Source organism: Peromyscus eremicus, chromosome 19 (assembly GCF_949786415.1).
Source record: "Peromyscus eremicus chromosome 19, PerEre_H2_v1, whole genome shotgun sequence".
NCBI classification, from domain to species: domain Eukaryota; kingdom Metazoa; phylum Chordata; class Mammalia; order Rodentia; family Cricetidae; genus Peromyscus; species Peromyscus eremicus.
The window spans coordinates 40,645,190-40,672,665 of NC_081435.1; the positions used below are offsets into that span (position 1 = coordinate 40,645,190).

Here is a 27,476-nt window from a genome sequence, read left to right on the forward strand (position 1 = left end):
CTTTGATCAGATCTGACCAGATGAGTTCTCTAGCTTCTTCCTCCAATATTCCCACCTAGCAACTGTTGCCATCTTGCTCAAACACATACTCCTGAGTCTCAAGCAGAAATTGCAGCCACCATTGGGGGTCCATACTGGTAACTCTGCAACCTTGCAATGGAGAAAAATGAGGCACCACAGCAGTTTCGTGGGGTATTATTATTATTACTATTATATTATTATTATTATTATTATTATTATTATTATTATTATTACAAGTGGAGACACAATGCAATAAACATTTTCCTGGTTTTTAAATGAGGAGGTCTTGCATTTCTATTTTGCAATAGGCCCCATAATGTATGCAGTGGTATCTGAAATCTTGTGTGTGACCAGCCCTAGCTAGGGACTTTGAACAAGCCAGTTTATTTTGATGTCAGTTTTTTATGAAGGTAAGATTTTGGAGTTAATGTAAATCGTTTGGCCCAGGACTTCATCCACTGTAATGGTCACTACTAGAATGTGTAATTAATAATTGATCTAAATCAGAGATCTCCTTTTGCATTTCTTATGCCTACAGATCCAGTTCTTCAAAAAACAGTTCTTACAAGCAGTAACAAATGCTCCTCTTTTATTTCAAATATCCCATTTACCAAAACTCAGCCTTTCCACATATTCACGCTTCGGCCAGTAGGAAACAAAAGGCTTTGAGGAGCTTTATAAAGCCGGGCGGTGGTGGCGCATGCCTTTAATCCCAGCACTCGGGAGGCAGAGGCAGGCGGATCTAAGTGAGTTCGAGGCCAGCCAGGAAGGGCATAAAGCTACACAGAGTAACCCTGTCTCGAAAAAAAACAACAAACAAACAAACAAACAAAGATGTCCTTGAAAGAGCAAAAATCTTTACAAACGCTATATTTTAGAATTCGGCAAAATCGGCAATTCAAGCCAAGCCGGTTGGTGGTGGCGCACACCTTTAATCCCAGCACTCGGGAGGCAGAGCCAGGAGGATCTCTGTGAGTTCGAGGTCAGCCTGGACTACAGAGCGAGCTCTAGGACAGGCACCAAAACTACACAGAGAAACCCTGTCTCAAAAAACAAATTTAAAAAATTTAAAAAAAAAAAAAAAGGCAATTCAAGTACTTGATCCGTTCAAGAAAACGTTCGCCTCTCCCCCTCAGGTCCTTCCAACTAAAACGGAGCACAGCGGAACCATCATGGTGGAAACAGTTCTGCAAACATCAGCTAATACCACGCCCACTGGAGGGCTCGCTCGCCTGGTTTCCAAGGAAACGCTCAATTCCGCCCGGGAGCCCACGCGCCGGAAGTCGGCCCTCCAAAGACTTCCGGTACTGCGCGAAGGGCCCGACACATTTTTTTCCAGGCGTCCGCGCGGTGGGCGGTGAGTTTTGGGCGGAAGAGGCCTCCGTCAGGGGGCGTGCCTACGCAGCCGCGGTGTAATCGGCGGCGTTCACGTGCCGGAGATGGCGGCCGACCCTCTTCCTCCGTCCGCGATGGCTCGGCCGGGAACTCTGAACCTCAATAACGAGGTGAGCGCCGCGGGCCGAGGCTGCGGGGTGTGGGAGGCGCCCGTGCGGGTCTCCGGGAAGGCGGAGAGAGCGGCCGCCGAGGACCCGTCGGGGCCGGAGACGGGAGCCACGCGCGGCGGGTCGGGTCCCTGGTCTCGGGCTCCGCACACGTCCGTCCGTGCGACGGTCGGGAGGTCCCTCGGTGTACAGTCGCTTTTAATTGTCCTCTGTCAAATGGAACTCAACCATAGTCCCTGCCTCATCAGGTTGTAAGATTCCGATTGACTGAGCTTTCGTGCCTGGCCCCGAGGAGGCTCTCGGAAAACCTGCTTTTTCTTGATTGTCAGAAATGAAGGGAGGAGGTTTTGAAACTGCAGCACGGTTTGCCCTACCAGTTAACAGATCTTGGGTGACCGGGTACGCACGCCCGACACCTCGTTTCTTTCTCCTGGTACTGCCGGTCCCATGTGTGTTTCCATTACCAATGAACGCCAAGAGCTATTATATGTACTCGCTGTCTTCAATTTCTGTCCCTGGTTTCGTGCTTAATTCCAGTCTCACACAACCACCTCCGCTGTAGTGTGTTAGCCCATGCCAGGCCACCATGAGTTTCCAGTATATACTTTTTCCCACGATTGTATGGCATCCTAAAAATAAGCTTTGAAGAGCAACGGACACCTCACAGCTGCTATCGTGAAAGAGCTCCTTACCCTGAGTGTCGTGTATATATGCAGGTCACTTTTTCAAATACACGGCTGTGTAGGATGTTTCTCGTGTGTTTTTCTTCTTCAGTAACCTATGATAGAGAATAAACGAAGATCCCCGCCCCTCCAAATAATAGTGAAGAAGTTTTTGAAGGAGGCAAAGTCAGATGTGTGATACAGTCCTTGATCTTTGAGGATCCCATACAGGAAGTAAGCAGAAAAGGGTTGGTGGTAGGAAACTGAATAATAAAGGGCTAGAAAAAATTCTGGTGAGAATTAACAAATATGTCACTGTCTTATGCCAGATTAAATCTTCAGTAGGCAGTGGGGTGTAAGGTATCAAAGAGGGAGGAACAAGGTATTTCTAATTTACTGATTTTTTTTAACTCATTTAAACTTGTATTTTGTGCAAGAAAACTGTTGGTGGGGTTTTTTTATTGTATATATGAACTGTGAAAGATCTTAAGCTAATTGTCCTTGGAAGTTCACAGAAAGGATAGTTTTTCATCCAGTTTTGATTTCAAGGGTCATAATGTCAGGGAATCAGTCACGTAATGTTGCTTTTCTACTTCAGGCTTTTTCAAAATTCCTAAGTATGATCTTTAGAAAGAATTCAGTAATTGACTTTAACCAGAATGCTTTCCATAATGTAACCCCCTGTTTCTGTCATGTGTGTATGCGGGGGTGTCCCCTGGAACATACATGCTCTATAAATGTTTTCTGGGTGGCTGGATGAATTTACCAAATTAGAAATCACACATATCTCAAATTTAAATTTAATGTGTTCTTATAGATAGAGGATAAAGAGGACAGCAAGTAGTGGAGATGTTGATGTTATCATTAAGGTCAAAATAAGAATGCAAATGCAGTCATGAGTGACTTAATGGAAACAGGTTCTAAAATACATGGCATTAGGTGATTTTTTCCTTGAACCACAAAAACCTAAATGGCTGTGACATCACTATTACTTGGTGATGAATTACTATGGGAGCACTGTCCTGTGTATGTCCCTTCAGAATTTATGTGGCGCATGATGATATAGATTGATCTACATAAAAGTCCAGAAGCATAAGAAAAGGAGGGATAAAGATGACTGCCTAGAAAAAGCTCGTCAGGCCTGACATTTTTTCCTAGAAATTTGGCAGCAGCTTCCCCAAAGAGGAGGCGTATCTAAAAGGTTCAAACTCCCTGTCACACCTGTTGCACAGAGAGCGGGTCTGCTCTCTCCTGGCTACTGACATGGACACTGTTGTTCTTGTTTGATCATCTTACTGTTGCTGTTGAGTTCTTTGTTCAGCACAGATTTAATCAGGTCATTTCCTTGTTTTAAATCCTGGGACTTGCTTTTGAATAAAACTGAGCAATGTGAGGGCAGCCTGTCCCCCTTTGGTTTTATCCTGTCCTGGCAGTCCATGTACTCAGCTGCATTGGCTTCCTTCCAGCCGTGCTATAGGTCCTTCGTACATACTACTCCTAATCTAGAATTTCCTCTCTGTAGTCCTACTTACAACTTTCTTAAGAAACCCAGTGCTAGCTTTTATTTTTGTGTAAGTTCTGGAAGCACCACTTAATTCTTGTCAGTGTTTATAATAGCATTTACATGCGAGTGTATGTGTAGAGATTTCATGTCCCTTCTACCTGTCTTTATATTTTTGCTTATCATACTTTCAGTGTGTATTTTGTAAATGTCTCTCATCTCTTTTTAAAAGATTTGTTTATTTTATATAGGAGGGAGGATAGGCCACATTCCTGCCACAGTTCACATGTGGAAATCAGACCACTGTGGTCCTAGGGATGGAACTCAATTGTCAGGCTTGGAGTCTCAGTATCTTAAATAGCTCATCGTAAGTTGGTTCAGGGAATAGTTTTGATTTCCTGTATTTGATGTGTGTGTGGTTATGGTGAAGACTCTGGGGTAAATTGATTGCTTTTTTGGTACACTTACATCAAGTTTGCAAAGATTATAAACCTCTGGTTTTGTCTTTGAGGTAATGATAAACATAGCTGTGATTTGATTAGTAACCCTTGTTTTATAATTTTGATTTTTTTTTAAAGGTATATGGTGGTCTGAGTATATAGCTCAGTGGTAGAATGCTTGCCTAGCATGCACAGGGCCCTGGGTTCAATCCCCAGTATTGCCAAAATAAGTGAATAAAGTCTAGTGTTTAATTAATATATTTAATTTCATGAGTTTTATAATATATTCTATTTATAATATATAATTTTACAGTATATTCAATAATGTCTTGTGAAAAGTGAAGCCTTCCAAAAATTGTGTTGAAATGAGAGGAAAAAAGAAATCTCCAAAATTTTTAACATTTTTTTCCTCCCATCTCATTAGAACTGGAGAAGCAGGGATGCACAGTTGAAAGTGTCTATGCTATGACATAGTGAATAAAGAATTTGTAGAACTATTCTATTCATCTCTTTTCTTAGTCAAAGGGGTGTGTGTGTGTGTGTGTGAGAGAGAGAGACAGAGAGAGAGAGAGAGACAGAGAGAGAGAGAGAGAGAGAGAGGGAGAGAGAGGGGTTGGGTGTAGCTAGAGTTCTCCAGTCCTGCCTGGCCCACAAGTCAGTACAAATCTCTCACCTGCCAGTCCCGCAGCTGCTCAGACCCAACTGAGTAAACACACAGAGACTTATATTGCTTACAAACTGTATGGCCACAGCAGGCTTCTTGTTATCTAGTTCTTATATCTTAAATTAACCCATTTCTATTAGTCTATATAAGTTTCCATATGGCTTGTGGCTTACTGGTACCTTACATCTTGCTTGTCCTGGCAGCAGCTGGCAGTGTCTCTCTCTCTCTCAGCCCTCCACTTCCCAGAATTCTCCTCTCTCCTTGTACCGCCTATACTTCCTGCCTGGCTACTGGCCAATCAGTGTTTTATTTATTAACCAATCAGAGCAACGCATTTAACATACAGAACATCCCACAGCAGTTGGTATGGCTGTCTGATGGAATACTTATGCTTCCCATTGAAGCATCATGAAACTCCCTAGAAAAAAGTGATGTAATTTTACAATATGATATAAAATAATATGTTCATTAAATTTCTTTTAAGCTACTACTGTAAAGTGAGCTCCTCCATCTGTGGTGTTGATTTTTATTGTTTTGATTATCTGAGATAACTGCAGTTAGAAGATATAGTTGAAAACGTTCAGAAGTAATTTGTAAGTTTTGAGTTCACATGTGCTGTTAAGAGCAACATATCAAACCATGTGCTATCCTGTCCACGTTTAACCTTACTCTAGGGTACCTGCATTATCCGTGCTACCACTCATTAGTCCCTGAGTTCTCAGTCCTCAGATTGACCGTCAGTCAGGGTACCACAGTGCAAATGACCCATATTTAATAGTGACCATGAAATAGAAATTCTCACTATGGCATGTTACTATTGATGTGTTTTATTTTATTTTTTAATTTTTGCATCTATTTTACAAGTGAAAAAATACGTGTATGTGTGTGTCATATATCATACCTAGAAGATTTTGAGTTACCTGTGGTTTCAGACCTCTTCTTTGGGTATCAGAAAATATTTCCCTTGAAGGAGGGAACTGTTGTAAGGATAGAAGCTAAATGCCTAACAATGAATTTTTTTCTTCCATGTATTATGAATGATAAGAATATCAAAAAATATGTTTGTATGTATATATGAAGTTACAAAATTTTATACCATAGTTGCATTGTATGTGAAAATTTTTGAAGTGGTAAATCTGCTCTTAAAGAGACCACCAGCTTGTTTGCTTGTTAACTGTTCCCATGAGTTTTGCTAGGTGGCAGCATAAGCTCGGTAGTGGCTAAATTACAGACAGCTACTCATCATTTTAGTTTTTTAGAAATTCTGGTTAATCAAAAATAATTCAACAGTAAGTTATAATCTAAATGACCCACCTAGAGTTTTCTTAGAAAGGCATAATAAGATCCATAACTGTGAAATACTTGAAATACCCAGAAAGTGATAGAATATATGTCCTTTGTAACCTACTTTTATTTAAAAGTTCTCAGGATTCTGCTGCATCATACTTAAAACACCAGCTTTTTTTTCTAGCTTGGAAGTGATTATTATTGGTGTAGTTTTTCTCACCTATATGTCTCATTCTTTTGTACCACCTTTATACCTAGTGTATAGTATTGATAAATATTTTTAAACTTTGCGTATGTGATACTACATTGTAGAAATGTGTATGTCCTTTTTGTGTACTCTTTATATATATTGTGTCTTATGAAACATTTTCTAATGTATGGAGCACGGAAAGCGTTGGTGTGTGTGTGTGTGATCCTTTATTGTTGAAACAGGCCTTTTACACTCTCAGATGGAGGATTTTTATTAAAGATTACCAAAATTTCCTCCATAAGGACTATAGAAGTTGTCTTTTCTACCAGCAGTTTATGAGCATGCCTGTTTTACCATGACCTTGTGATCCATTTTTTATGATTTTGTATATCCAGGAGTGAATAAGCAGAAGTTGTGATATATTCTTAAAAAAAAAAAAACAGAGATAAACTCAGCTTTTCCTAATAACCATCAGTTTTGTTAAAAGTTAGTCTGGTTCAAGTACATAAGAAGGCAATGCATTACTTGAGTGTTAGCTAATTTACTAGATAGCAGATAGTCAGCAAGAGTCACTTCAGACCACTGGATTTTGTCTACAGACCATAGTATCAAAAACTTGTCATTGTGAATCCCAGGATATAGCTCTTTTTCTTACAAGTAAATTGTCACTAAATGTTAGCTTACAAGAGATAGTATAGATGAGTAAAGTGATTCATTAAGGAATGTTTGGAATCCAGAGAGGATGTTCACATTGTAAAACATTGCTTAAGGGTCTGCTGATCATCACCAGCAATAGAATGTTGGACTGCAGAAAGGACTTGGTATAGCTAGAAAACCCTTTGGACAGAATGTCCTTCCTTTCATGGTCAGCTTTTGCTTGTTTGTGGTTCCTTTTCTTCATGTCTCATCCTTGAGTTGGCTTTTTCAGTGAGAATGGTAGGTTTTGACTTTATTGTATTGTTTTGTTAATTATTCAAGAAGTGGTGCAGGTTACCTAAATTCCAGGTGGACCTCACTGCCAACACAGGTACACTCTGCAGTGTGAACTTGGAATCTTTTAATGGATTATTTTGAATGCCTTCTTTTGCTGCTTGAAATCATCAGTCTGTGAAATGATGAGCTAGAGTTTTACTTCAGTTTCTCTCTTCAAGCTCTTTATACTTGTTTTTCATTTTGTTTCCACTATTATCTCCTTACCTATTTTACCTAATATCTTCTCTCTCACACCCAAACAACATTGTAGTGTAACTATCTTAGTGTGGATTGGGGGTTGGTTAGAGTAGTTTGTTCACTCATGTTCTGTGTGTGTGTGTGTGTGTGTGTGTGTGTGTGTGTGTGTCTTGGGTGCAGTGAACTTTATTGATGGTATTCAAGAAAGTGGGGCTCTCTGAGCCCCTCTCCTTCTTTGGGGAGTCTGGGATGGAAACTGAGGGAAATGCTCAGTGTCAGGGCCTGAGTTGGGACAGGGACTTATCAACAACTGGAGGCTTCTCTCTTGCTCTTGTGTCCTTTCTGAGGTGGGTGGTCCATGTAGGCCATGAGGTTCACCACTCTGTTGCTATAACCATATTCATTGTCATACCAGGAAATGAGCTTTTTGTCATTGAGAGCAATGCCAGCCCCAGCATCAAAGGTGGAAGAGTGGGTGTCACTATTGAAGTCACAAGAGACAACTCAGCCCTCACTGTAGCCCAGGATGCCCTTGAGTGGGCCCTAGGATGCCTGCTTCACTGCTTAGGTTATCATACTTGGCAGCTTTCTCCAGGTTGCATGTCAGATCCACGATAGACACATTGAGAGTAGGAACATGGGAGGCCATGCCAATGAGCTTCCCATTGAGCTCTAGGATGACTTTGCCCACATCCTTGGCAGCACCAATGGATTTAGGGGTGAAGTTCTGGGCAGCCCTACGGTCATCACACAACAGCTTACCAGAGTGTTCATCCATAGCCTTCTGGGTGGCCGTGATGGCATGGACTGTGGTCATGAGTTCTTCCACAATGCCAAAGTTATTATGGATGACCTTAGCCAGGGGTGCTAAGCAGTTGGTGATACAAGGAGCATTGCTGACAATTTTAAGTGAGCTGTTATACTTCTCATGGTTCATACCCATCACAAACACAGGAGCATTAGCAGAAGGGGCAGAGATGATGACCCTTTTGTCCCTACCCTTCAAGTGGGCTCTGGCTTTCTTTATGGTAGTAGACTCCACAACATAGTTGGCACCAGCATCACCCCATTTGATGTTGGCAGGCTCTTGCTCCTGGAAGATGGCCATGGCCATTCTGTTGATGACAAGCTTCCTGTCCTGAGTCTTGACTATGCCGTTGAACTTGTCATGGTTAGAGTTATACTGGAACATGTAGACCGTGTATTTGAGATCAATGAAAGGGTCTTTTATGGCAGTAGTAAGTGGTATATTATCATTTCATAAGCCTGCAAGGTTAAGCACCTAGGAATGTTTAGTAATGTTTTAATTTATAAATTGCCACATGGTAGTACTTTTTTGATAAATGACTTAATTTTATAATATATCATAACCTATTATTCTGTTTCTCAATTTTTAGTTTGTTTGTTTTGATTTTTAAATTGTCTCATTCTGTAGCCCAGGCTTGCTTCATACTAAGCATGCAGTACAGGCTGTCCTCAGATTTTTGGTGATTTTCCATTCACTGCATCCCAAGCATTGGGATTACAGATGTAAGCCACAATGCCTACCTTCTGCTCCTGAGACAAAGCAATAAAAGACTTGATGTTCATGGATAGCAATATGTGTGTGTGTTTTCTCAAAGAAAAACTTAATAGAAAAACAAGAAAATTTCAAAGATGTTGCTGCATTCTAATGGCAAAGAATGTGATTGTGTTCTTTTAACATAGTATGCATCTAAAGTAGTGAGTGAGCAAAAGGTGTGCTGTGTTTTTGGTTGTTTATAAAGTATCTGTTGAACATGTTCTGTATGCCATGTACTATTTTGAAGGTTTAGAACTAATGTGGAATAAAGTAAGATTCTTGACTTTCATGGAATTTATCTGGAGGAAGACACATTAAACATAATTGGATTAAAAATAAAATATTAAGATTCTTGTGGTAAATTGTAGAGATACCCTTTAATTGCAATAATAGGAAATTTGTGACCTTCAGCAATGATGTTGAGCAAATTAGGAAGAATGGATATTAACAAGCTCGTGGGAAGACACCTTCCTATCTCAAGTAAAAGCTATGATGGTAAATGTGAGCATGCTAAGGCCAAAGACTAAGAGAAAGCCTGGAGCATCCAAACAGTGCCCTGAAACTCTTGAAGGAATGTAAAGGTGTGTTATCAAAAATGATAAAGATGACCTTTGATCTCAGAGGTCAAAGGGATTTCTCATAGAAAACCATAATTTAGTATGCTCCAACCCCAACAGGTATAACAGTGAAATGCTAATTGCTGGAAATGCTGTGGCTTTAAAAGTAGAATCCCAATGGTTCCTTCAATCCCTCTCACATACATTTGCAGCCTTGTATTTATTCCTACACTGTTCATGGAGGAAGTTTAATTGCATCGATCTGAGCGTGTTAAGCACAGCGGTGGTTAAACTGTAGCCTTCAGTATGTACTAACATTCGGAGTGTCTGTGTTTCCATTAAGGATCTTTCTCCTTTTGTCTTTTTCCTCAAAGGTTGTGAAGATGAGGAAAGAGGTGAAGCGAGTCCGAGTGCTGGTTATCCGAAAACTCGTAAGGAGTGTTGGCAGACTCAAGTCCAAAAAGTTAGTCGTGGGAAGTGATCACCCATCCTGTAGCTGATAAAGTGTCAGAAACGTTCTCATGTTCATAAGCTAGAGCAATGAGGATGTGTTCAGAACTGGAGTTTTCTGTATAGATAGGATCTAGGTGGGAGAGAATGTGCTGTGTCAGCATGCCCTTGTAGGTTTTGAACCTTTTTTGCTTAAGATGCAGAATGATTTCTTCCATTTTTCCATTTTTTAAGAAAGTTCTCCCTTTCCGCTTTCCAAAATTAAGTTGCCTTCAGGTTCCTTATGTGTTTTATGTAACTAGAAGTCATTTCAAGATGTTAGTAAGTCTGAGATGCCTACCTTGAGTCAGTTATTTCATCAGCCTTTCTCCGCCTTAGTATTTTGAAATTTCCATGTTCTTGTGGGAGTATTTGTCAATTTATTATTTGCTGTGTGATATTTTTTAGTAAAAAAAAATTTTGTATTTCCAGCATCAGTCGTGTTAATGAAAAACAATTTAACAGTTCTTGGGGTTTAAACACAAGAATTTAGAAAACCTTCAAATTTGTGGTTTTCTATTTGTTCATAAATGTCCCAGAAGATAACCTCCCTTCTAATTAGATATGAATATCTTTTTCTTTAATTCCAAAGAACAATTTTTCAAATATTAAAAGTGCCTCCAGTCTTTAACTGTGTCCTAGGAGGCTTTTATTACGGTAGTAGCGTTTTTGATCACAGACTATAACTGACCTTGCCATTGAAAGACTAGAGAAAAGCTGCCTACCAGTCAGGCTAGTGTGCGTCCTCTCCAGTTCCCAGCGCAGTGACCGCAGGTGTGTTGCAGGCAGGACGGGCTGGAGTGCTCGTCTCATACATCTTTTCAGAAACTTAAAATGCTGCTCACCATGACATGGCTCTAAAACTAATGTTCTTCTTGGTAATAACTGTCTTTTTACAGGGGCACTGAAGACGCACTCTTGAAAAACCAAAGACGAGCCCAAAGGTTGCTTGAAGAAATCCACGCCATGAAGGTAAGGCGTGTGAGTGTGCACTGTGCGCTGTTTCTCCTGACAGCTCGTATCTTGTGTGCATGGTGCCTCTTTAAGGATTCCTAGGTTGCTCAAGGCTTTTTTGTGTGGCTGAGCTTGGTGATGAGCAGCACGTTTGCAGAACTGCGATATGTGTGAGTGTGCATATTTCCCTGTTTTTTAAGTACTAGGTTAATTTGAGTTGAAACTGCCAAACTAAACTCATTTGTGTTTTATAGTGCCTCATGTCTATGGCTTTTATTTTTACCGTTACTTAGGCATGTATTCTAGACTAAGGTCACTAGTTAAAGGGTTTGTGCTTTTTGGAAATGGGGATGGTGATGCTAGTGGTTGACATCATGCTTCTCCTGCTGCCAGCTCAATAAATTTTTATGTAGTGGTGTCAGCAGTTTATTAGGTTCTGTAGAACTTAAAATAAATGTCGTGTTGGACCAACATGGTCCATAGTGTTGTCTTTTAAGCCAGACTCTTCACTAACATAATTTTTAGGTCTTTTCACTGCCCTTTCTTTGTGGAAACTTTCATTTACAAAATGACATACCATTAAATGTCTGGAAGACTTTTATTGCTGAACTTAAAAACAACATTTGGTACCAGCAATTATCTTAATTGCAGGGTAATTTTGTGTGTATATTTGACTTTTATAATTGGGTATGACTTCCAAGTTTGAGTTAGATAAAAGAGCAAAAGAATTATTTAACAATATTTTAATTGAGTTAAATTATCAATGCTTTTCACTCTTCCTTTTTAAGGAATAGAAAGGTGTTGAGTAGGATACAGTTATTCCAGTTAATACAGAGACAGGTGTGGGAAATGATCTTTGATATGAAGCATATTTATTTGTATTTGTGACTCCTCCTATAGAACTGTCAGATATGTAACATCCATTTGATAGATCTTTTCCTGTGATTTCTTCTAAGGATCAATCTTTGTAATTTGAACCACTAGATAACTGCTGATTTCACTGTAAGAAGGATTTGGAGTTTGATAACAATGGACTCCTTCATCTTGTAACTCTCGATAATGTGCTTTTGTTAGTTAGCAAGTTGTCTCTGTACTATAGGTGAAGCTCATTTTCTCTTCTTTAGTTTCATCAGCAGGAAAGTCAGACCTGTTGCTTGAGACCTTTACAAGGTTACTACATCTCTCTTCCCCACTGTATGAGAACACTTACTGTTAGCCCAGAGAGCCACAGTTTACTGGCTGTATGTTGAATTCATACACTTTATAGTATACGTATGTGAATTCCTGGTGGCCATTAGGGTATTCTGGGTTGGCTAGTCTGACTTTTACCTTATTTCTTTTGTTTTTTAATCTCTTTCTGTATTGACTTTAACATGGCATTATATTTAAATGTAAAAATTCAGACTAGGAATACTAGATCAACTACATGTTTACTTAGCTAAAGTATTTAGTTTCATTTCTGATCCATGGTACTTTTACAGAATCAGCCTTTTCTGAAAGAAGTAAATATACTTAGCATTTTTTCAATTGAAAGATCTTTCATAATTTTGTAAGGAAATATTTTTCATACATAGGGGAGTATCAAAGAAATAGCCACAAAACAGTAGATTCACAGTCACAATTAAATTTGGAGGAGAACCTCTGCTTACTATTTTTCCAGATGGGTTTTTTTTTTCTTTGGTTCATATACCACTAGACTTTTATAATTGTGCTCATGGCATACTCTCTTTACTTGCTTGGTATGATAATAGGGTATTTTGTTGCAAAATGTCATCCTCATGAAGAAAACCCCATATATTTTTAGAAGTGGGAGTAGTTTCCTTTTGGCCATGGGAGAGGGTATAGGGACCAGATCTTTATGATTCTATAAAATGATAGGTTCTAATTTTATATACTGTAAGTATGAGCCCCATCTCTGATGCTGTTTCTAATGGTATTCAGGCTCTTAAAGTGTTACTGTACATACTGGCTTCTGAAACAAGTTCTTTCTCATTGAGAGGCAGCTTATCAACTTAAAGATCCCCAGGTTACTTATCTGGAGACTAAAAAGACAAAACTGAAGCAAGCGAGTACAACAGACTTGACTTTTTATGTGGATTCTGGGGATTGAACTCAGATCTTCATATTTACCCAGCAACATCACCTACTAAACTGTCTCGCCAGTCCCTGACACCTCACTCTTCATAGTACTGGTTCTAAGAAACCTTTTCTGATACTACCATTTTCATTCCAGAACTGATGATCATCCTCTCAGTACAGCTCATTCTAGTTCCACTGTGGTCTGTTTCATGGCATTCCTGCTAATAGTTAGGGAGGGTGTCTTAGGCTATTGAGTCAGCTTACTCAGCTAATTTTCCAAACATGTAGTGATATGTTTGGCATATGAATGGTTGAGTGACTTAATACAACATTTTTTACTATATTTATAGTACTGGGATTATCCTGAATCCCTAGACATAAGTAAAATGATGCTAAACTATTACTAAAAGGATCATGAAATTGAGTTTTGTTTTATTATTGATTAGTGTTAAGTGTCAGAAACATAAAGATAAAAAAAGCTAGCTCTTCATTGTATAAAGTCACCTTAGTCAGCACCCTAAGGCCATATAACTCTGTTTTTGCAGTATTATTTGTGTGTTTCTGCATGTGTGAATACATGGCAGGTGCGTGGAGGTCAGAGACAACTGGATCTCATGTTTCTCTGTGATGTAGTCAAGGGGTGAAACTAAAGTCTTCAGACTTGGTGGTGTCTTTACCCGCTGACCCATCTCACTAGCCCCTATTTCATTTGTTCAAATGCAGAACTTTTCTTCCTAAAGTGGAACAAGATCCCCAAGGTCGTATGACCTTTGAAATGATGAACAAGAAATCTTGGTAGTGTGTGCAGACATCAATATATACTGCCCCTGTCGTACTCAGGAAACACCATTTAAAAACTAGTTTTTAAGTACCCATTTTGCTTTCTGGAATGTAATTTCTTTAGCTAAAAGTCTGAGCTTTGAATAGGCCATATTCCTGACCCCTTAATATTGTTTCATTGTAGGTCCTGTATTGTAAACATTATGTCAAGCATATGGTGGCCTTACCTTACTCTTCTAAATACAAGCAGATGTTTCAAATGTAAGTGGTGTCTGTCTTCTGAAACTTCCGACCTAGGGGGGCAAACAGACCAGGCTGCAGGATGAGTTAGTAAACATTAAATGCTCTTACTGATTAGGTTACAGTGCACACCAAGTAAAGAACTGATTCTGGAATTAATCCATCCAAATAAACCTTCCTCTCAACTTAGTAGATACAAAAGATTTAGGAGTAGAAAGTACTGGGTGTGGAATGGGGGGGGGGTGTTGTTTTTATTTGATTTTTCAAGTTTTGTAATTCTGGAAACATGAACTTTTCACCCTGTCAGGATATTTCCTAATAATCATGAAAGTATCCAAAGCATTTTCAACCATTAATGTAAAAAATCTGAACAAGCAATACTATCATAACTCCAGTAAGATATAATGGGTACTTGAAAAAGAAAATATTAACCAGCATATTTTGTAGGAAATAGCAGTAGAATACAAAGGGCCCTCAAGAAAGCAGCAATAAGTTCAACTCCTATAAATGGGTATGAACTCAGTTTGTGGATGAAATGGAAACAGATTTTTTTCATTGTTTCTGTATACTTGAAGCTTAATTTTTTTTTTTTTACTTGAAAAATATGTTTTATTACAACTCTGTGTTCCAGAAGGGAAGTCCGGGGCCGCTTAATTTTTTTAAAGTTTTGTTTACTTTGATTTTTCCTGTGTGGGGTGTTTTCCCTGCATGTAAGTGTGCCTAGAACTCACTGCTCGGACATGGCAGCAAAGCCCCAGGGACTTGATTTGTGAGCTAAAGGATGTGTGATGGGACCCAACCCCATGTCCTCTACAAGAGCAGGAAGTGCTGCTGACCACTGAGCCCTCTCTCCGTTCCCCTAAACTGATCTTTTAAATTATATATTGTAGTGTAAGACTTTTTTTCAGGAAAGTACACCATGTATTTAGTGCATATTATTCCCTGTGAGTCTCTTAAAAATCCCTCTTTTCATCTCTTCCCCTTCCATTTATCGCCTTTGTTCCCCAGACAATTCTGCTTCTGCTCTCAAGTGTCATCAATACATATGTGACTTTATGTATCTCTGAATTTTAGGATTCACAAGTAAGAAAAAGCATGCAATATTGAGACAAATTAGTTTCAAATATTTACATGCATCAACTTGAACATATAACTGTTGAATTTTTATGATGAAATTCATGTGCTTCTGGTTTTTCTGTAGTTAGAACACATCAGTACTTTGCACATGAAATTAATATTTTACGATAGCAAGAGAAGCTCATTAATGTATGTTTTCCTTGAATATGAAAACTTAGAGGTTCAATTCCCAGCACCCATATGGCCGCTGTGACTAATATACAGCCATCTGTAACTCCAGTTCTAGGGGCTCTGGCACCCTCTGCTGGCCTCAGTGGACACTGCATGCACATGATTTCAAATTTTGTAATTCTGGAAATGGGAAGTTTTCCTTCTGTCGGGGTGTTTCCTAATAACCATGAAAGTATCCAAAGCACTTTCAACTGTTAATGTAAAAATTTTGCCTGCAGGCAAAACACCCATACACATAAAAATAAATAAATCTTTAAAAGAATAAAATAAAAATTTGGGGGAAATTGCTCCAATTTTTAATTCTTCTTGGCAGTTTCTAGTAAAGTAGTAGATATCTCCTTTATATGCTCCCCTTTTCCCAGCCAAACTCTATTTAATCTATCGTTTTTATGTGGGATGAATTAGGGAGCAGAACTTGCTTTTTCTTAAATCCTCAAAACTGTTGAAGTTTGTTATGATAGAATTTGCAGGTTTGGGGAACATTTGCTCTTCTGCTCACCACAGTCTAAGAAAGCATCCTCGTTTTTAATGATCATATGTCTAATTAGTAATAAAATTGATAACTTTAAAATAAAATGAAAAAATAGGAAAGTTCTTTAAATCTGTATTATATGTGCAGGTTTTGTACATTTTAGTTTAAAACTCTGTGCGTGCGTGCATGCGTGCGTGCGTGCGTGCGTGCGTGTGTGTGTAGAATAGATTTCTAACTTTGCTGTCATATTATACTGTTCTGTTGGAAACAAACATAATTAAAGAGGTGCTCACATCGAGGAAAACAATTGGTTAGTTTAGTGTCTGACGTGATTTTAGGAAGATGCCACAGAGTGAAGATACCACGCTAACTTAGAACTGGAAAAATAAATGTGAACTACTAGAAATTCGTGCAGTGGTGAGTGGAACGCACTGCAGACCAAGCACACGGACAATAAACGCGTGGTGGGCATGGGCTTTTTAGCACTGTGGTTCTGGTGCACTGTACACCGCACTGTGCGATCACCGTTTTTATTATTGGCTTGTCTTGGTTTCCTTCAGAATTGATGTTGTCATTGTGTCTCAGTGTTTAGTTTCCATCTCAGTTCCTTGATTGTAGCATAGCGCAGACGGTTAATGTGTCTCTGGTAAAGTGTCTCATTGCTGGATCTGGAATGAATGGAGATGTAAAGATCTAAGTAGTGACTAAAATTGCAGGTGGCGTTCCATTTTAAAGCCTTTTTTAAAAATATAAACACATCGAAGTTTTTTTGAGCAATTGTGTTTTTTAAAATGATGGGACTGAAAGCAGAGTAGAGGAGTGACTGGCTAGAAGAGAGTAGATTGGATTAATACTGTGTAAAGAGACAGTGGTTAATGGATCTATTGTGCCTATGTAAAGCAGTTATTTATTAAGCCTTGTTTTTCCATGTATGGTCCATGACTGCTTCAGGTATCTACCAGCTTAGTAAGGTTTCTGTTGCTGTGGTAAAACACCATGACGAAAAGCATCTTTGGAAGAAAGGTTATTTCCCTGACACATCACAGTCTATCATCAGAGGAAGTCAGGGCAGGAGCCTGGAGATAGGAAGGAACTGATGAAGAGGCCATAGAGGACCATTGCTTACCGGCGTGTTCCTGTGGATTGTTCAGACTGCCTTCTCATTGCACCTAGGACCACCAGCCCAAGTATGGTACTGCCCACAGGCCACTCTGGGAGCATTTTATCTATTGAGATTATTCCTTTGAAATGATGCTAGCTGTGTGAAGTTGACATAAAACTAGCCAGTACAGTTGGCCCCTGTCATCTTCACACACAAACACATCACTATTTAAGTAGAACCTTTTCTTTCTCATTTATCCCTAAGATAAATATAAAGTTGATATAAAACTCAAATAACTTATAAAGTCCCATGGTCTTCAAAAGTCTCTTTAAAACACCCAAAGTCTCTCTAAAATTCTATCTCTAAAATTCCAGTCTCTGTGGGCTCCTGTAAAATCAAAAATAAGTATAAATACTTTCTTATTTCAAAGGCAGGAACCTGGGGCACCAGGTTCGTGCTGCTATTCTTAGCAATTGTCCCATGACACTGGTGTCGCTACATTGCTAGGGTCTTCTGCTGCAACTGGGCTGCACTTTGACCAGTAGCCTCTGCTGGTCTCCTTGGGGACTCTGATCCTGCCTCATGGATTATTCATTAAGTCACGGGGTGGTATGTGCATGTGAGTTCGGTTTTTTGAAGAGGCCAGAGATATCAGTCAGATCCCCCTGGAGCTGGAGGTACAGGCAGATCTGATAGGGGTGCTGGGAATCAAACTCTGGTCTTCAGGGAAAAGAATATGTGCTCTTAACCACTAAGCCATCTCCGATGAATATGAGTGTTTGGGATGAATATGAGTGTTTGGGATGCAAATGTGTGTGTGCACTTCTGTCCTGGTACCTTTGAAGGACAGAAGAGGGCACTGTGTCCCTGGAACTGGAATAACAGATGATTGTGAGCTGCCATGGGATGCTGGAAATTGAACCTAGGTCTTCTGGATAATCTCGCTTTTTATAGTCTATCCATTTTAATGGCATTCTTAGGGCTTCTGCTGCTTTACCTTAGGTATAAAATAATGATCTCTACAACTTCCCTCTCTTTTCCTAGTTGCAATTTTTCTTTGTAGTCAAAATAATAAGGTTTATCTGCTTTGCTTTACTTCTGTATCCCTGCAGTTATTCTTAACTGCAAATTCATACTTACTCACAAGTAATAGTAGTAAAGTTAAATCTCCCAGGCTGAAGTTCATCTATTAGAATACCCTTCTACAGCAGGTCACATATACAGTATTCCTTGGATTTCTGCAAGTTCAAAACTGTTTCTTTTTTATTGTATTTACTTTTGTAGACTTGCTATTTAAAGACTTTCTGACTACATGTGAATCTTTGGGTTACAGATTATAGTCCTTGAAAATGTACTAAACTGGTATTGTGTGTTGCTGTAAGGGGAATGGACACGACACTTAAAGGCATTGGTTGTAGCTTTTCTAGTGTATGGTAATTTCTTAACTGTGGTAGATATTTCTTCTTGTCTAGAAGTTAACATTTTAAATATCAAGTTTCTTAAATCAAGACACACAAGGAATTTAAATCACAATGCTCATAGATTAACTAGAATTGATGTTTTCTTTTACAGGAATTGAAACCTGATGTCATAACTAAATCCGCTCTTGATGATGATATCAACTTTGAAAAAACTTGCAAAAAGGTATATCTGTGGTAGAGATGAGGTACCAATGTGGAACACCTTATCTTGCCTCTTAATACTCTGTAGTTATCTCCTGGCATTCACCTCCAAAGTCTTTTGGCCTACTCCCTCTTTCCCATCCCCACTACCAAATTTTAATAGCTAAATACATGAAATAGTGGAAAGTATTTTAATAAACTAACTTACATCACGACTAAAAGTTTAGTGGTTTTTTTTTTTCTTTTTCTCTTACTTCTTGGTACTCGGGGTAACCCAGAATTCATCTCTTCCTGTCATTAATGCCCAGTAGCTTTGCAGTGTTAAAAGGAGTATTTTGTTGTTGGTCTTCTTTTGTTGAAAGACTTGTCTTCTCCTCTGCCTACTTAAAATGCATGTCAAGTATCTAATGTTAAACATCAATTTCTACTTCTTGTCTTTCCATTTATTTATTTTTAAGAGACTTTTTTATTTACTTTTATTTTATGTGCTTTATTGCTTTTGCCTGCATGTCCCCGGAATTAGAATCACAAACAGTTGTGAGCTGCCATGTGGGTGCTGGGAATTGAACCCAGGTACTCTGGAAGAACAGCCAGTGTTCTTAACTGCTGAGCCATCTCTCCAGCCCCTCCATTTATTTTTTTATGATTGTTTTTCATATGCTATATTGTATGTTCACTAAGGACATAAAAACATTCTGTGTTTGGAATGTGTCTATTTCTTTTCTCATCTCTATTAAAGAACATACTTACAGAATCAGAGAATGTATTTTGGCTCAGAAATTAAGGCGCTATTGTACACTGAGATGGGGTGTTGGAGTTTATAATGAGAGTATAATAGCATAGATAGCCTGATATACAACAGCATGATGCAGTCTCTGAGGAGAGTGCAGACCCTGCATCAGATAGAGATAGCATGGCAGGGTCTCTTATGAGAATTCAGAACACACATGTCAGGAGGTACTTAGATGTTTCCCAGGCCAGAATCAGGGGTAGGTGGAGGAGCTAGCTCTCTGGTTACTAACACCTCCTTTGATACACATTCTGCTGTTAAGAGATCTGTACATAGGAGTCTGTTAGCCAGGGTCTCACACAGTACCTCAGTAGCATTTTAAGTATCTAAAAGGGAAAAGGGTGCTGCTGCTGCCAGACTCCAGCATTACGTTATAATATCTGTCCATCATGATGTAGAAGGCATGGTAGCTAGGGTTGCTCCATCTATGACAATGGCTTCTTGTGAGGCTTAGTTACGTTCTGATGGATGCAGAAGCAGAGACAATGTGGATACAGGCAGAACTATAACTCCAAGCCCTCACTTGATGGTGCCAATAGGCCTTATTTCCCAAAGGATCCTTAGCCTCCTGAAACAGCTACTAACAGGGACCAAGCAAGCACCTGATAGTGGAAGAAATTTCATATTCGAGATATAACATAATCTAGTAAATTTAGAGATTGGTCCACTTCTGAAATTAGGACCTAAGGAAGATATAACTGGGATTTAATGTTAGCTAACTGAAGATAAACACTGAAGATAAACTGAAGATAGCCCCTCAGTGCAGATCTAATAGGTTGAGTATTGATGAGCTCTTCCCTTTCAAGGAGAAAAAAATGTCCCTAGCTAAAAACTAAACTACTTTTAACAATTTTTGAAGAGTAGCATGAGTGGTTAAAATTACCGTGTAATGCCTAGCCATCTGTCACATTTACCTGTGCTGTCAAGTAGTTCATGGTAAGCCTCATTTCACTTTTTGTTTGTTTGGTTGGTTTTGTTTTGTTTTGTTTTCTCGAGACAGGGTTTCTCTGTAGTTTTGGTGCCTGTCCTGGATCTCACTCTGTAGACCAGGCTGGCCTTGAACTCACAGAGGTCCGCCTGGCTCTGCCTCCCGAGTGCTGGGATTAAAGGCGTGCGCCACCACCGCCTGGCCCTTATTTCATTTCTACACAATTCTTTATATACACCCAAAGTGTATAAAATTAATTCTGTTATTTTTCTCTCCAGTGGAAACACTTCATTTGTCTATTTTCAGGATTTAAATTAACAATCTTAGTTGTGTTCAGATGTAATATAATTGATACTTAAAATGTTTTGTTAATATCCAAAGTATTGTTCAGGGTTTTACCACAATTCATTTCATCAGCCAAAAAACTATTTCGGATACTTTAAAATGTTTTGTTATCTCCCAGTTATCATGTAGAGTTTTACCACAGGTCATTTGATCAGCCAAATGAACTCTTTTGCATAATCTTCCTTAAAGTTTTACGTTAATTTAAAGGAGAATTCCTGGAAATAAGCTGTGTCTTCAGAGAGTGATGGAATAAAACTAGAGTGTTTTGGAGAGCTTGGAATGTCACAGACCCAGAGACTAATTACCTTATCTCAGTGAGCTCCATAGCCCCCTGAATAATTGCTTACCCTTCTCTGTGTCAGAACTAACATCCTGGGACTAACAGATACAAACCATTGGAACCCATTAACTTAGCTCACTGCTAATGTCCACAAACCAAAAGCTGAGAATGTGAATGGATCGCTTCTTAGGCCTATAGGAAAGCTTCCCCTCTTGCTGTGACCACATTTCTGATGTGCCCACCATTGTGTTTTAAACTTGCCTTGATTTATGAATTTCTTTGTTCTGTAAAACTATAAAATGTCATGAAGCTGCTTCCATGTTGGAATATGGAATTTGGGATAACCTAAATCAGTGTTCTTGGGCCATGGTCAGTTAAATCGAGAATAAACTCTCTTACTCTCTTTAAGGTGGGAGCTGTGCATTGACATTAGTAACTTGTTGATTTATTTCTTTAGATAACATTTAGAGTTCAACTTAAGCCCAATTTATTGTTACAAGTGTTAATACTCATATTCTTGCTCTCCAAGTGGGTTTATGACTTGTTTAAATAACATTTCAAAGAAGTTGTTCTGTACATAAGGAAGCTTTCTCTTTTAGACACTTATTTTCATCCAGAGTATATTTGAAGAATTCTTTTCAAAATTGAATAACAAATGCCTTTGTGTTGATAATAAATACCCAAATGCCAAAATAAAATTGTTCCGTTAAAAGATGGGGGTGTTTTCCACTTTTTGTTTAATTTATTTGAAATGGAAGAAACTGGAGGTGTGTGAAAAACCACAGTTTCCTGAGAATTTTCCATGGCAAACATTGTGTCAGTTTTAAATAAGGAAAGCTGTGGTTTCCGTCATCCAGCCTAACCCTGGGAAGGCTTTGCATGCAGCTATCAGCACTTCAGAGACTGCAAAACCCTGAATCACTGCACAGTGGATGCATCACAGGGTCTGCTCCTTTTGTGTCCCTGTGACATTGTCTCTCAGATGAAGTTTATCACTTCTGCTTTGGATTAGTCATTTGTAAACTAGAGTTGCAACAGTTAGTCAGTAAATGTATAGAGGCAGTAGAGAGGAGGGCGGGCCTGCAGGGGTATTTGTTCCTTTGAGTTCCTGCACTGAACACATGCCGGTAGGAAAGACCGAGCTGTGGCGTATTGTGTCCTGCTACACAGAGCAGCCAAGAGAATAAGCCTGTGCCCGCTGCTGCTGCTGCTGCTCACAAGCCTTTGGCTTGGATTTGGTTGTTTCACTAATGTTTTTATTTATTTTCTTTCTAAAAAGATTTAAAGTAGACTTCAAACAATTTAGTGCAAAAATTATTTGCAGTTAAGTCAAAAATGATATGTGAATTAGAGGAAAACTTGTGGGGACATAGTAGACCAAATTCAGTTTGAGTTCCAGTTTGTTCCTACATAGCTAAATTAAATGATCTTGAAATCGAGTGTAGATTGTAGAAAAAAAGCTCTTGGCCTATAGTCTTTTGTTAATATTTGAATTTGAATTTTAAAATTTAAGTGAAGCATTGTCTAAGGAAATTCTTAATAAATGTTTTAGAAGTTTGAGATGTTAAGTTTGCTTTCTTGGCAATAAAATTAAAGAAATGTTTGAATTGTTAAATTTTACCTTCTTAGGAATAATCTGTCCTGGCACTATTTTTATTCAAATTAAACTGTAAGGTGTTCTGTAGTGTGTGATGGAAGAAAAGCTGCAGAATCTTTGAGCTCCTAGAAGGAAACTAGACTGTGGACATGGAAATGGCTGTAGGAGAAAACAGGCTTGAGAGGCACTCTCAAGTCTCTGTTAGACATGCCGGTGCAGATCAGTCGGATCCCAGGTGGAGCTTAGAGCCGGGGTGTGGAGGAGGTTGGCCCCATGGGTGTGCAAAAAAGTAGCATGTGTTGTGAATGTCTTCATTTGTAAACACAGGAAGTGCTGCAGAATTCTATGTTTCTATCTAGTCCTCAAATATTTGTGAAGTGTTGGGAATGAGCTAGGTACTTGTTGCATTCTGAGCATACACCAAGGATAGAAGACATTCAAAATAAGAGAGAACATTATTCCAGATCTTCATTAAATGAGACTTCAAACATTGCTGTCATCATAACTTAGCTTAACACTAATACAGTAATTGAGTCTTTCTTATTAACTTCATTTTCTTAGACATTTAAGCTCTTTGATAGTAAAAGCTATGATTCTTTTTTTTAAATTTATAACCCATGATATCTAGCACAATTCTAAGTTTTTATAGACTTAAATTGTAACATTATTTTAATTACTCAAGATCAGTTATGTTTTTATCAGTGTGATCTTTGTCTTTGGATTACATAAGTAACCTATCTAGAGAGAATATTTGCAAATTTTGTGACCTAACTAATACATACAAAAGATTGATAGATTTCAGTTTAATCGTTTCCAGTAGTGCTAGGTTAATATTGATGCTCTATGTTTATTGCTTTCAATTTTCAGCCAGATTCAACCGCAACTGAAAGAGCAATTGCCAGGTTAGCAGTTCACCCTCTTCTGAAGAAAAAAATAGATGTGCTAAAAGGTATGAGTTAAATAACAAGTCAGTATGCTAAATGCATTTAGGTGTATGATTTTTGATAGATGATTCATTTATTTTAAATATCTTTAATGTATATAACTGTGGACATATGTCTGCAAGTATGAAAGATGTTTGATATAAAAAGATTAAATCTGTATTTTATATAAATTTTAATATGTATTATATATAAAAATTATATAAAATATATACAAAATTATGTTGAATATTTGATGTTTTAAATATTGATACAGCTCATACTGTGTCACATAATTTTTATATATCTTTTATAAAATATATTTATGAAATTAAGTACTTTGTCAAAGACTAAATACCACTTACTTTTATTCCTGAAAACTAATTCGGTGGCACTAACACAAAAGTTAATGTTGTCATTTTATTGTTTTCAATGATATTTTTATTATTCTTCGTATTTCAGAGATATGAAGGAAGTAATTTTCTTTTCATTTTGCCGTTTAAGATGGCTGTCTCCTAATGTGCCTTATTAATTTGGTGTTTAAGTAATGAAAAGATTTCTTTGTGACCTCAGACTCCTGTTCCATACATACTGTAGATTCCAGTTGTCCTCTTAACTGTTTGCCCATAGCTGAAGCAGCACTGTGTGGGGACAATGACACTTTGTATGTGCCAATGCTGAAACAAGTCTTGCACTGTCTTCCTTGCAGCTGCTGTACAAGCCTTCAAAGATGCAAGGCACAATGCTCCTCAGGCTGGGTCATCAAAGAATACTTCAGAAGAAAGCCAGTGCAAGGATACTCTGGGCTCAAAGGATGATGCAAGGCAGTTACAGCCTCAGGAGAGAACTGTTGTCAGTGAGCAGAGAGGAAAAGATGCCAAAACAGCAGCAAAGAAAGCAGTAAGTGATTTAAAAGAAAAAATGGCCAAGATAGAAGATGGACCCAAAGCAGTGGCCACTCCATGTTCTCCAGGGATGCCTTCAGGAAAGGATGCTGTGGTTACCTCTGCACACCAGAAGGCACCTGCTGACGCAAACCAGAAAGCCTCAACCATAAGCACGGAGAGAGAGAGTGAGAGCACCCCTGGCGGGAACAGTGGCAGTGAGGAAGAGTTAAGTGAGGAGGAAAAGGAGTACTTCGACGACAGCACGGAAGAGAGGTTCTACAAACAGTCTTCCGTGTCCGAGGACAGCGACAGTGGTGATGACTTCTTCATTGGAAAAGTGAAACGGACACGAAAGAAGGATTGTAGTTTGCGGTCCTCGGCTAAGGACCAGAAGCCCCTCCCAAAGATGTCACCTAAAACAAATACACTTGAAACCAATTGGGGTGTAAGAAATGGTCAACACAAGCTGATTCCAGAAGCCAGGAAGTTAGAATCCGTGTTTTTTCACTCTTTATCTGGACCTAAAAGCTCCAGAAGGTAAGGGCATGTTTTTATTCTGAACTGATTTAGTTTATTTGTTTACTGTCTGAAGTGGTTGCATATCTTCACAGTATGAGAGAAACTCCTCATACACCTGCTTTGTGTCAGCCCTGCTGGGTTTTGCCTGGTGCTCTCTCTCCGTCTTCATGATGGGGAACATGTAGACATACACACACAGTAGTAACACACTGCCCAGCTTCACGAGAAGAAGTCATTCGAGCCAGGTGACACAGCTGGGTAATTTAGGTTTGGTTCTTTCATTATCAGGGTTCCAAAATTTAGATCATATTTATGAAAAGCTTTAAAAAGTTTCACGTCTGTCTTGATAAACAAGGTTTTCTGATACATGTATGATAACCTACTACCATTCCAAACATGGCTCCTTCCATGTTTCAGTGCATGAGGCTGCTTTTCTCCAGACTGATTTATTTTGGGATACTGCTCTTCGTCTCTGCTGATAGCCACTTTTCACAGCTGGTCTGCTATAAAGTTTCATTTCATTTATCATTTTTATCTGATAGAGAATACTGATGCATTTTTATGTAGAGGCTGTGACTATCAATAATGACCCTTTTTTTCTGTGTATTTATTGACCCTTTTTTTCTGTGTATTTATTGGTCAGAGGTACTCTTTAATAAAATAATACAATGTAAATATTTTTTCTAAACCTGGCATAGAAAAGAACTTCAAACAACTTTAAAACCTTGAGAGTAATTAAAATATTTACCTATCTAACTCAGTCGTACCCAAAAGGTTTCTAGATTTTTCGTGTTTCTGCACCAAAAATGTAGGCATTAATTTTCATTATGTATAAATCATTCTCCCCTTGAGAAAATGTTTGAAGTTTTTTATGTAGACAGTATCCAAGAGCAAGACAGTGAAAATGGATTGATTTCCATTTTAGAAGAAGTCCCTGTGTGAGTGGAAAGGTAGGTGTGCTGTGGGATGGTCTGTATGTCAAATGTGTTGCTCTGATTGGTCAATAAATAAAACACTGATTGGCCAGTAGCCAGACAGGAAGTATAGGCGGGACTAACAGAGAGGAGAATTGAGAGAACAGGAAGGTGGAGGGAGATACTGCCAGCCGCCGCCATGACAAGCAGCATGTGAAGATGCCAGTAAGCCACAAGCCACATGGCAAGGTATAGATTTATAGAAATGGAATAATTTAAGATATAAGAACAGTTAGCAAGAAGCCTGCCACGGCCATACAGTTTGTAAGCAATATAAGTCTCTGTGTTTACTTGGTTGGGTCTGAGCGTCTGTGGGACTGGCGGGTGACAGAGATTTGTCCTGACTGTGGGCCAGGCCGGAAAACTCTAGATACATAGGGGTGTGTGTGTGTGTGTGTTTGTCTGTTGGTGGAGTGAGCAAATGGATGCTTTATCATCTATTCCATCAACAGAAGATTTTGTTTGCCTTGTAGCTCCTAATGCTGTTGTCTTTTTCTTTCTTTTTTTGTTTTTTAGGGATTCCAGAGAACAGGCCCCAAAGAATAAAGCTCCAGGTGTGTACTAATGACTGCTCAGACTGACAAACAATACTTTGCCACAGTGAGAGGATGGAAATTGTCATCTTCTAATAGTATTACTGAATTGTGTCCACACCATGGAAATGCAGTGCTGTATCATTTTCAAGATCATTTCTTTCTTTTTTTTTTTAAAGTGGTTAAATTATAGTAATCCATTTTCTTAATGGGTTCCTTTTGGCTTGTTTTGTCTCCCGTTGTTAGTAAAACTGCTTACTCTCTTGATGTTACTGTTAGAAAGATAGACTCACTCAGTAACAATCTGCTTTCAACATTAGCTCCATAATAACTCCTCGTGGAAGTTTTTACCGTGAAGCTGTTTTCTGTTGGGTATCAGCTTTAAATTATGACATATTTTGTCTAAGTAAAATGAGATTCTTCTTTAGTAATTGGTGTAAAGAGATGAGATCTGTCCAGTTCGGGGATATGTAGTTCTAATTTTTGCTTTCTCTTTCCAGATTTTCCAGAAGATGAACCTCCAATCAGGAGTCAGTTTACAAAGAGTGCAGGGAGACGGTTTGAGAGTAGGAAGCAGCAGGAGCCCGCTCCTCTGCATCCTTCCTGGGAAGCGAGCAGGAGGCGGAAAGAGCAGCAGTCCAAAATCACTGTCTTTCAGGGGAAGAAAATCACATTTGATGATTGATTGCTTACTGCTTTTCTGAGCTTTCTGTCAAAAGTTTTGTTATTTTTTTTTTTTTTTTTGGTTTTTTCGAGACAGGGTTTCTCTGTGTAGCTTTGCGCCTTTCCTGGAACTCACTTGGTAGACCAGGATGGCCTCGAACTCACAGAGATCCTCCTGGCTCTGCCTCCCGAGTGCTGGGATTAAAGGCGTGCGCCACCACCGCCCGGCTGTTATTTTTATTTTTTAACTAACCTATTATTTAAATAAGTCTCTTTGGAAGAGTTATAAAATATATTGCGTGTTTTTCCTTTTTTTTTTTGTGAATTTGGGATATGTTTATATAATCTTTTACAGATCTCTGAATTTGTTTCATAAGAGTGCTTACCCCGAATTATTTCTTATATGAGATAATTTAGAGATTGTCATCCATGATTATGA

At 38.8% G+C, this 27,476-nt stretch overlaps 1 protein-coding gene across 1 annotated transcript; it reads left to right on the forward strand.

Annotated features, from left to right (window-relative positions):
* The first annotated feature begins 1,389 nt into the window (after positions 1-1,389).
* Srfbp1 (serum response factor binding protein 1) lies at positions 1,390-27,107 on the forward strand. Its single transcript, XM_059246439.1, has 8 exons — positions 1,390-1,526; positions 9,930-10,018; positions 10,944-11,016; positions 18,552-18,623; positions 23,409-23,490; positions 24,171-24,885; positions 26,358-26,395; positions 26,875-27,107. The coding sequence occupies exons 1-8, from the start codon at positions 1,461-1,463 to the stop codon at positions 27,057-27,059; spliced, it is 1,320 nt and encodes a 439-aa protein (XP_059102422.1). The 5' UTR covers positions 1,390-1,460; the 3' UTR covers positions 27,060-27,107.
* Positions 27,108-27,476: the final 369 nt, after the last annotated feature.